The sequence below is a fragment of the Melopsittacus undulatus genome, chromosome 8 (genome assembly GCF_012275295.1).
Source record: "Melopsittacus undulatus isolate bMelUnd1 chromosome 8, bMelUnd1.mat.Z, whole genome shotgun sequence".
NCBI classification, from domain to species: domain Eukaryota; kingdom Metazoa; phylum Chordata; class Aves; order Psittaciformes; family Psittaculidae; genus Melopsittacus; species Melopsittacus undulatus.
In genome coordinates, this window is record NC_047534.1 from 55397107 (window position 1) to 55407814 (window position 10708).

The window sequence follows — 10708 nt, forward strand, 5'->3', positions numbered from 1 at the left end:
TGCAGCCTTGTCAGGACACTCAGATTTTATCCAGGTTTCACCTACACTGGAGCCAGGAGACATCAAAGTGTACAGTTAGAGAGAAGCAGTATGGACAGACATCATATAAAATGCTACAAAGCTTTTTATTTTCATACTGAGGTATAGATAACACAGAAAATGCCACCACCGTTTCCATGTGCACAGGTTCGAGGAGAACGTTTGACTTGGTGGAAAAAGGCACTGCTTTGAAGGAATACAGGGGTAAGAACAGGAGACCTGGTGCTGAGACTGCCTAAGAAGTCTGCCCAGCATTTGCAGAGGAGGAAGTAACAGAACTGTCTGGTAGCATGTGGGAGATGTCCACTGCAGGACTGTTCCATGTGCTCCCACTCAAGCCAAGAGGGAAGAGCAAAAGGGTCCACTGGCAGTGAGGTAATTTGGTAATACTGACTTTAAGGAGCAGTGTCTGCTTCACCTTTTGGAACCTGTCTCCTAGTCCACTTTTGAGGAAGCTTTGTCCTGCTTAACAGAGCTATGTAGACCTGCAGGGTGAAAGAGCCATCTGAAGCACAGCATGAAGCACAATACTGCCCAGCAGCCAATTCTACAGAGGAGACTGCAAGAGCTGCAACAGATACCCCTACAAAGCCCTCCTCAAACAGGAGCTGCATTTCACTTGCTGCTGGTGGTGTAGCAGAGGGTTCTTCCCCTGTACCAACAACCAGCATCTCCATCAGAGCACAACCTCACCTACCACGTTCCAGATGGTTTACGCACATCACCTCAAGGCCCAAGGACCTTGCCTGTCTGTGACTGTCCTCAGTTTACTCCTTTCAGTTTGTGCAAGGAGGAAGTGCAGGAAATGCCTTTGATGCATCACTGGGACAACCCATGTGACTGCCATGGAAACTTCCCTGCTCCCCAGCAACCCATCACCCTCACTGACCTGAGCAACTGGGTGAGCCCACAAGGGTGCTGACATCTGCATCAGTGCAACTGAGCAGGCTGTTGGAAGGACTATGATGGGTGGAAAGAGTCTCCTTTGTGAAGGTAAAACATAACAAGAAACAGAACCTTTCTTTTACCAGCCTACAAGCCCCATCATTTTGCCCCTTTCAGCACAGCCCCACTGAGCCTGCTGTTAATGCAGTTGGTATCCAGGTCCAAACACCACCTCCTTTTCTGACTGCATCAGACCATTTAAATGTTCACAAAATACTGCTTGAAGAGGGAAGATTTCCCCCAGGAATGACAGAGTTTCCACACAACCTGTACCTCATGCAGTGCAGGTCACAAAGAAGATGGGTTGTTTTTTTTGCCATCAGAGAGGCAAACACTGAACAGGACAAAAACTAAAGACAGAAACAGAGTATTTTAACTCACAAAAGTTAAAACTGCCCCTCTTCCTCCTCAGAACTCTAAAGAAAGCTGTGATTTACTTCATTTGGTAGCTGGTTTCAGGACAAAGTTTTACCTCTCACGTCTCACTTGCAGTGTTTGGTGGTTCTCTGTTCGTGGCTAAGCCAAGTACTGGATCCCAGCCTGACTGCAGTTTTCCTGCTCCCATCCCTGCCTAAGAAGGTGAGTATTGCTTGTTCTTCAAAGCAAATAGATCAAGTAACCACCAAGGAGAGGGCAGGTGACAGAGCTGTAGTTTGGTTAAAGGAAGGGCTTTCCCTGGGGTGTTTCCTTATTCTGTTGTGCTCACAGGTGCTGAAGTCCTTGGAATTCTCTGTATTTTAGTACACAATTTTCCAGTGAGTTGGCTGCTCACAGTTTTTCTCCTTTTCGCCACAAAACCGGTTGTAAGTTGTTTTTGGATCAAATCCCAAGATCTCCCTTTCCTCGTGGATCCGGAAGGAAAATGTGGAAACTGAGGTGCCTATAAAATACCTGGGAAAAGAAAGCAGAGTTTGTGAAGGGGCAAGGTTTTAAAATGAAAGTGATTGATTTCAGTCCAGGGAACTTTAATGACCATTGAAATGATATGAAAATGAAATTATCAGCTGTATGATGTATATACACACAATGTAACTGTTATCATAGAAATGTAGACTGGTTTGTGTTGGAAGGGACCTTAAAGCTCATCCAGCTCCAACCCCTGCCACAGGCAGGGACCCCTTCCACTGGAGCAGCTGCTCCAAGCCCCTGTGTCCAACCTGGCCTTGAGCACTGCCAGGGATGGGGCAGCCACAGCTTCTCTGGGCACCCTGTGCCAGCGCCTCAGCACCCTCACAGGGAACAGCTTCTGCCTCAGAGCTCAGCTCAGTCTCCCCTCTCTTGGGCAGGTTCAAGCCATTCCCCTTGGCCTGTCCCTGCAGGCCCTTGTCCCAAGCCCCTCTCCAGCTTTCCTGCAGCCCCTTTAGGCACTGGAGCTGCTCTCAGGTCTCCCCTTCAGGAGCCTTCTCTTGTCCAGGCTGCCCCAGCCCAGCTCTCTCAGCCTGGCTCCAGAGCAGAGCTGCTCCAGCCCTCGCAGCAGCTCCATGGCCTCCTGTGGACTCACTGCCTTCTTCACCAGCTTGGCAAGCCTGTGACTACTGGATATCTATTATAGGTATAAATCAATTATATAAAATCATGTCATATTTGATTTGTAAACAACTACATCTGGATCAGAAGCAGTACTCAGTTTTGTGACACTAAGATCTGGTTCCACAGTAAAGTCAAATTTGCTACCTTGCATGTGCACAGATCCACTGGTCAATCACAGCCAAGCCCCCATCTTTGTAGAGCTCCAGCTCCTCCCATGAAGGTTCAAATCTCACCATCTCGGGCAGCAGTTTCTTGAGCAATTCAACTTCTGAAAAAGGATGCAAATGTGTTTGGTATTGTAAAGAGCAACTTGATGCTGACATAAAACGTGTTCAAGGAAGCCCTCTATGGACAGTTACAAAGCAAGAGAAACCAAAAGCTCTCTTGCAGTGTTTGCCAGTGTCAGAGTGTTGCAAAGGGGCAGGAACATGCTGCTGAGGGGAGCAATTCTCAAGAGTGGGGAAGGCTGCAGGGGGTAGAACACTAGCCTTGCTGTCTGATCCTGCAGGGTAGTTGTACCAAGAGGCCTTTCTTAACAGCAAGCTTCAGGTTTGTTATTGCCAATGCCATGCCCTGCAGGGTTACTTTAACATCCCACAATGGAACAGATCCCTGGGTATCACAAGGAGGGTGGTGCAGCCCTGGTATAAGGCCTGGGAGTGGAAGCCCACCATTGGGGGTGTCTAAGCCTTGGCCACACGTAGCCAGGTCCACCCTAGTGTGGCACTGGGGCAAGCAAGGGTGGTGACTTCAGAGGACACTTCCCACCAGCACATCCAAGACTGTCTGCAGTGCTAAGGAAGAAGGTGGAAGGAACTGGAAGGAGGATCAGGCAAATTCAGTTCCCTGTTTCCCACACTAGAGACCATCCAACCTCCCATAGGAAATACCAAATGAATGGTATTCAAGCTGGAAGGAAGCAACTGCCCAATCCTGTTCAATTCCCCATTCAGTGATGGAGGCACGTGAAGTTCCAGTCATTGATGAAAGCAGAGTGGTAACTGCAGCCCTTCTTGTCAAGTTACCAATCCTGAACTGACTATAACCTGCTTACCCTCCTCGACAGCATCAGTGGCTACAAAAACTCGTTCAAGTTTAAGCGTCTCCAGGAGGCTGTGGATTTTCTTTACAGCTCCTTCCAGGGAAGGCACATCTTCTCTGTGACCCCAGATGAAGTCTTTCCTCCTGAGATGAACCCCAAGGTATGGACCACCTAGAGCTGTGCCCATCTTAACCTAAGAGAGAAAGATCAATAAGCCCTAAGGCTCCAAACCTCCACTATTCATTCACACTGAAAAGGCCTGACTCTGGATGTGGCACTGAATTACACCAGCTGCAGGAAGTAACTTGGATGTGTGGGGTAGTGGTATTTTGAGACACATGGTGATGTTTTGACCACAACTGACCTACATTATGCAAGAGAAACTAGAGTGTGGAATCTTTGTATGCAAATCTTGCTCTCCTTGACCAAATCCCATGAGAGCAACAGAAACCTGGTACCTGGAAGTCTCCATTAACTCCTGTCACAGGGAGAAGAGGGTACAGCAGAAACAGGCCCATTCACCTCAACGTGAGCAGGGAGAGCTCTTCAGTATTCCCTGCAGCGTACAGCCACGAGTACACAAATGAAACAAATCATTACATTTGTTATGGGAAACACTGCTGGGATTTTACCTTCATCTGTGTCCAGTCCTCATTGTAGTGAGTCCTGTCTGCCTCATCGGTGGACTGAAGGTATTTGTTCCTAAACTCATCTCCTGCTACACGGAGGTGTTTAGCAAACACCATGCTCCGACGGGTCTGTTGGAGTAAGAGCAGATGTGGAGTAAGAAAAAGAGAGCTGAAAATGACCAAATGGAGATAGTTTCACACAGAGCTTCCAGGATGCAGTTCCTTCTGACACATCCATACAGCACTACAAGCAGCAATTTCTAACCTTTCATCCGAGCTTTGACTGCTTAACCCTACTCATAACTATGTCTATAACCAGCCCATGTGTGTGACCCTGCAATACAGTAGTTATTTATACAACAGAACCTAATATACCATTCTAGCAATATACTTCACCTTTGGAAACACAAGCTGGGCAAAGACTTCAGCTTGCAAAACACCTGTAAGACAAAAACACCTTGGCAGGGGGATGGAACTAGATGATCTTGAAGGTCCCTTCTAACGCAAACCAGTCTATGATCTATGAAGCAGAACCTGCCAGCCTCTTTTCACCTTCTCCCAGAGCAGCTATTTCTCATTACACCAAACTCACTGTGGCTGAACTGGTTTCTCCAGATCATTCAATAAGACACAGAGCAATTTAAGGCTTCTTTTAAATCCATCACACTGGTACCTGGGGATCTATGCCTCTCTTAATATTTAATGGAAGTAAAAAGCCTGCTCTTCTAGCATCTTTAAAGAGATCCTGTCAAGTCAAGCCTTTGGGTACCTTACCCAAGCCACACTGAACATGCTATGCCCAAGGGGCAGCAAATGTACACAATCCATAGCAAGTGCAGTGCACTGGGAAAGACAATGAGCATCTTTGAATGCTGTGCTTGTGTCAATCACCTCCAAACCTGGTTTGTTCCAATTTGTCAACTTCGAGACAAGAGGACATCTCTCAGCAAGCTTACAAAGAACCCCAGATGTTATCCACAGAATTACAGAGGAAAAAGCCAACAGTGAAACCCACGCAGGTTGTTAAAAACTGACATGAAAGAAAGAAGCCTATTTCTAGTGTTAAGTAATTTTGAGACAAGTTTGAAGCGCTGAGATGATGATGTTTGTAGTGCCACTGGTAAGAAATGTGTGTTATGGCTTTCATATCTGCTCTTACAGGCTCCGAAATGATGCCTGGGTTGCATTTCTCTGATTGCAAAGTCACTTTCAATGAAAAACAGTAATTAGCAAACTACTGTTTGGTCCATTTCTGACAAAATATGCCATATATACTGAATGAGCAGTCTGATGTGGGCATGGTTTAGTGTGGGCTTGGCAGGCCTTGGGTAGCAGTTGGACTCCATGATCTTAATGGTCTTTTCCAACCTAGTGGATTCTATGTTTGTATCTTACAAGACTGAGGGCTGTGTAAGTCATTAGTAATATGAGAGTCACTCTTAGAAATGTTACAGATATCAAGCACTCCACACTGTGTTCAGTCTTCCTGTGGCTGAACCTTTCACTCTGCCTTGACATTTTCACCTCGCCATTACTTTACCCCAGACCCCTTGGCTGGGGGCTCCCAAAGTGCTCAGCATTCACTTCAAACCTGTGGAATTCTGCCTTTGAAGCCAATGGGGAGACAGTTACAACAAACAATACTGAGCATTTTCAGGAATTCCTTTGAACACTCTGATCTTGAGGCTGCCCAGGGAAGGAACTGCACAAAGGCAGAGCCCTTCTCACTGAGATGGGTTGTCCTGCACCGCTGAGTCTTTGGGGACAAGACACTAGGACGTGATTGCATTACATTGACCCACAGCAGCCTGAAGACCACCTTTAGCATACATTGCTGAAACATAAGATACAAGTTACTTGAAGAAAAGAAACCCAGAGCAAAACTGAAGCAGGTCTCAGCCACTGAATTGTTATCAGAACCAAGCAGAAAGGCTAGAGAAGCTGGCTGGAAAATACTCACATTCCAGTAATCTCTCCCTCCGTAGTGGTCATGAAGAAGGTTTTCAGCTCTGTCTAACATCACTGACCTATTAAAAATGGTAAAACTGAGTGCAGTGCCCTTAGGAATAGAATGTACATTATGATGATACTTGGCTTCAAATAGTTACTCATGAAACATTCCGAATGGAAGTTTGTAACTCAATCTTTCTCCATGAAGTTGCACCAATACATCTTAAAATCCTATGTGTGCTCACTAAAGGCTGCATGTTCAGCAGCTGTGTCCATGCCCATTCATCTCTCTTCAAGTCTGAGAGTTATTTCCAAGTGGCAAGCTCCATGACAGTAACATCACAACAGAAACATCTCATGTGGGTTTTTGCACTAGGTGGTGGAGCTGGGAAGATTCACAAGCCAAACCTACTTTTACAGGGGAACTCATCAGAGAATGTGTCTCAAACCAAAGCATCCATAGGAAATGTTCAGGAATGGAACAGCAGGACAAAATGAACCAACAAATGACCAACACCCAGCACGTGTTCAGTCAAGTAACCCAAGGATGAAGCAGCTGCAATACTAATTCTGGTGTGGAACTTCTTGCTTAAAACTGCAACACAGCTTTTGCTTTGCTTTAGTGTCTTCAGTTGTTACAGGGTCACAGCTGACTGGAAATACTTCACTACCGGGATAATGTTAGCTCCATCTCTCATGTAAGAGCTTTGCCTTCTTTTCCTCTGGTTATCCTCGTGGCATCTCACAGCAGAAAGACAAAGCGTGCTGCTTGCTTCTCTAAACCCAGCTCTCACTGTCGAGGATGGACAGCACAGGAGACCAGACACTGCACCTCGTGATCCAAGATGTGGGCTTGGGAAACACTGATTCCACTCTGTTTGTTCCCTCCTAACCCAGCACTGAAGGATAAAGCATTTACCCTAACTTACAGTTAGGTGTTTCTTACACTGTAAATTCCTCTGTAATGACTTTAATGGATTATAGTAATTCAGTGATGAAGCACCACAACAGCAGTGTAACCACTGTAACCTGCAACCTCCCCCTGCTCTTCACACTTGGCAATGTTTCTGTGGGCACACAATACAAGTAGTAACATGAGGCAACTCACTGTGCTGAAGTGTTCTTCAGAAGGATGGGAGCCACGATAGAGGCAGAGCCTTGGACAGACAAACAAGAGGCATTTAGGCCCCGCGTCTCCTCGTAACCCCAGAACCATCCCCTGAAAGGGAACACAAAACACTGACTCACAGGCAAATGTCTCACTAAATACAACTAAAATGAAGACTAAAAGGACAGTTGATGTTACCTGTAGTAGTTGTGTTTGTCTTTGGAGTACATAAGCTGATCAATGCATGGCCTTTCATCTATTTTTTCTTCCCAAGTTCCTTCTTTCCATCCTTCCGCATAGCCTTGTAGGACGTAAATCTGTTCAATAAAGGGCCCACCTGATTCTGAGCAGAAGGCAAAGCATTTGTGAGCATGAAAAAACACGATAAAGGTATGAACTAGCACTGCCTGCAGTTAAAACTCTAACATTAGACTACTCTCCTGTTCTCCCTAAGTTCTGTGAAAGCCAGAAAAGCTCAAAGGGCCAGGGGATATCACATCCTGTTCCTCTCAGTCAGCTATGAGTGATTTATGTGCCACACAGAACTGAATCACCATGGGAATGTACGTTTAGAAACCAGGTAAAACACACCATGAGGCACAGGTTTCCAGGGCTGCCTCCAAGAAAATGACAAGTACAAGCCCTTTTCCCCAAGATATCAGGGTTTCCAAATGCTAAGGGCAGAGATGTGGTGTTTAATTTCACATATAAGGATAACAGCATATATGTAAGGATAAACCTGTGAAGAAACCACCTTAAATATTTAGTCCGGTGTAGACTGTATGATTCCATACTACCTGCAAGGAACTGCTCGTATTCAATGACGGGAATGTTCCTGTTGAGGCTTGGGAGATCAAAGAACTCAGACCACGGGAGCCGGACCTGAAGGATGTCAGGGCTCTGCCAGTGGTACAGACGCCCCCAGGGAGGCAGGACTAGCACCCAGTTTTCACTCTTCAGCAAGGTCTTTACAAGGGAAGCAATGCGAATGTACACATCTCTGCGGAGGTTGAACCCTTCGGGAGGGTTTACATCATACAAAAGGTATCTGTGGACAACAAGGCAGTGTAAGTACTGCAAGGAGTTTAAAACTTGTATGTGTGTTTCAATCCTTACCCCACAATCATGTCACACAACTGTGTTAAGATGGAGACTGTTCCGCTTTCATGGATTTGTGGTACTCAGAAGATGGAAGGGGATGAAGCAGGGGAAGGCAGTGGTGTGCACTGTAGTGGCTGGGGGTCTCCTCATGGGACATCATCAAGGTGATATACAGAACCACGGAGTCAACCAGGCTGGGAAAGCCCTTTAAGCTCATCCAGTCCAACCATTCCCAGCACTGCCAAGGCCACCACTGCCCCATGGCACTGAGGCCTCGTCTCCAGCTGTGTGAGCACTTGCAGGGCCGGTGCCTGCAGCCCTGCCCTGGGCAGCCTGTTCCAATGCCTGAGCACCTGTGGGGCAGGAATTGTTCCTCAGCTCCATCTAAACCTGCCCTGGTGCAGCTTGAGGCCGTTTCCTCTTGTCCCATCCCTTGTTCCTTGGGAGCAGAGCCCAGCCCCTCCTGGCTCCATCCTCCTGTCAGGCACTTGTAGGGAGCCATCAGGTCCCCTTGAGCCTTCTCTTCTCCATCTGAACCCCCCAGGTCCCTCAGCCATTCCCCATCACATTGTGCTCCAGGCTCTGCACCAGCTCCATTGCCCCTCTCTGGACCTGCTCCAGCTCCTCAATGTCTCTCTTGTAGTGAAGAGCTCAGAACACAACACAGCATCAGAAGCCCTTCCTGCAGAGGGGCAGCATGCGGGGCCTCAAGGAGCAGACCCTCAGATGTCTTGCTTGTCCAGAGTGGTACATGGTATGTGGTTGGCACGTTACTCAGCCTAACTCCTGCCCACCAAACATGAAGGTGCGAGTACACATTCCGGAGGCACAAGGGCAAAGGGAGCAGTCGGGGTCACCCTCAGAGCAGGAAAGTCGCTCTGACAGCTACAGCATCTCCCAGAACCCAAACGCAGCAGCAGCTGATGTAACCTCTGTGTGCCCACCAGCGCAGAGCTCAGCAGGCTCCCATGGACACCATGCAGGGAGGAGGCTGTGCTGCGCTGAGTCCCGCACCGACCCCGGTGTGGGGGAACCCTCCTCACCTGGTGCGAGGAGCAGCAGCGGCAGCGGGCAGCGAGGAGGCGGCGTGGCCGGCACGGAGAGCGGCGGGGGGCGGCTGCGCGGCCGCGGGCGGAGAGAGGAGGAGGAGGAGCAGGGCCAGGCCCAGCAGCAGCGGTGGGAGCCGGAGCCGGAGCCGGCATGGGGGACCCTGCGCCGCCATCCCCGAGCCGCGACGGGGCGGCCCCGTCAGAAGAGGCCGGCGGTCAGCGGCCGGAGGTTGGCCCCGGTGAGGCGGTTCAGCTCCTGCAGGATCTCCACCTCCTTCTGGTACATCTGCGGGGAAGAGAGCGGCATTGCCGCTGGGGTAACGGAGACCGAGAGTAGGGGCACCAAGAGGGATGCTTTCCACGACGAGACGCAGCCGGACCCGCACGCCGGTGCCGTCTATCGCCCTACCTGTTGCCACTCGGCTTCTGTGTTGTGCTGGTAGCCAAGCAAATGGCACAGGCCGTGGGCTGCCGTCACCTGTGCGAAGAGACGCGAGAATAAACGATGTGTTGGGAAGGGGCTTGGGGCACCCTGGTCCAGTGGAAGGGCTTGGAACTGGATGAGCTTTAAGGTCCCTTCCAACACAAACCAGGCTGGGATATTATGAAGCTTCACCCCAACGCTGTCAGCTCCCTTGCACACACCGCACGGCCCCGTGGTAAGAGCAATAACCAGGGTTATCCCCGTACCCCATCATTCCCACTTTGCCGTTACCTGCAGCAGGCAAAAGCCGGTACCGTGCCCTGCAGAAGGACAAAGCCCAGGCACTGTCCTCCCGCTGTTAAGCTTTAAAACACAGCGTTAACCTCCTTATCCAGCCGGACGGCGCTAGCAAAGCGGCAGCCGGACCCTACCCCATGGCCCACCGCACACTGCCCGAGCGGTGCTCACCACCAGGACGCCGTCGAAGTCCTCTCCGGTGCCCCGGCACTGCTGGTGGATGTACTCCACCCCCAGGAAGATGTCCCCCAGGTTGTACTCGTCTCGGCGGCGCGGCCGCGGCAGCTCCCCCGGTGTCACCCGGTGGAAGGGGAAGGAGAGGACGTCGGTGGGCTGCGGGCAGTGCCGGTACGCTCCGTTCAGCCGCTGCATCAGCGCATTACCGGCGCACACCAGCCCCACATCGAAGCTGGAGGCACCGAGCGCGGCCCGCAGGGCGCACACAGCGCGGCGGAGCGGGGCCCGGCGCACGGGCACGGCTCGCTGGGCGTTCCGCAGCGCCACGCTCATGATGGCGGCGGCGGGGACGGCACAACCCGGCCCTGCCCCTTCCTCCCCGCTCCGTTCCGCCCCCCGCTGACGGGAAGCGGCCGC

At 50.0% G+C, this 10708-nt stretch overlaps 2 protein-coding genes across 2 annotated transcripts; both read right to left on the minus strand.

Annotated features, from left to right (window-relative positions):
* Window positions 1-106: 106 nt before the first annotated feature.
* POFUT2 (protein O-fucosyltransferase 2) lies at window positions 107-9591 on the minus strand. The gene is made up of 9 exons (XM_034065528.1): window positions 9388-9591; window positions 8041-8291; window positions 7442-7586; window positions 7244-7354; window positions 6146-6212; window positions 4189-4314; window positions 3569-3749; window positions 2659-2782; window positions 107-1875 (listed from the first exon to the last, which is right to left on the minus strand). Exons 1-9 carry the CDS (start codon window positions 9564-9566, stop codon window positions 1722-1724), a joined length of 1338 nt encoding a protein of 445 aa, XP_033921419.1. The 5' UTR covers window positions 9567-9591; the 3' UTR covers window positions 107-1721.
* On the minus strand, window positions 9542-10624 carry YBEY (ybeY metalloendoribonuclease). Its single transcript, XM_034065540.1, has 3 exons — window positions 10286-10624; window positions 9803-9871; window positions 9542-9679 (listed from the first exon to the last, which is right to left on the minus strand). Exons 1-3 carry the CDS (start codon window positions 10622-10624, stop codon window positions 9593-9595), a joined length of 495 nt encoding a protein of 164 aa, XP_033921431.1. The 3' UTR covers window positions 9542-9592.
* Window positions 10625-10708: the final 84 nt, after the last annotated feature.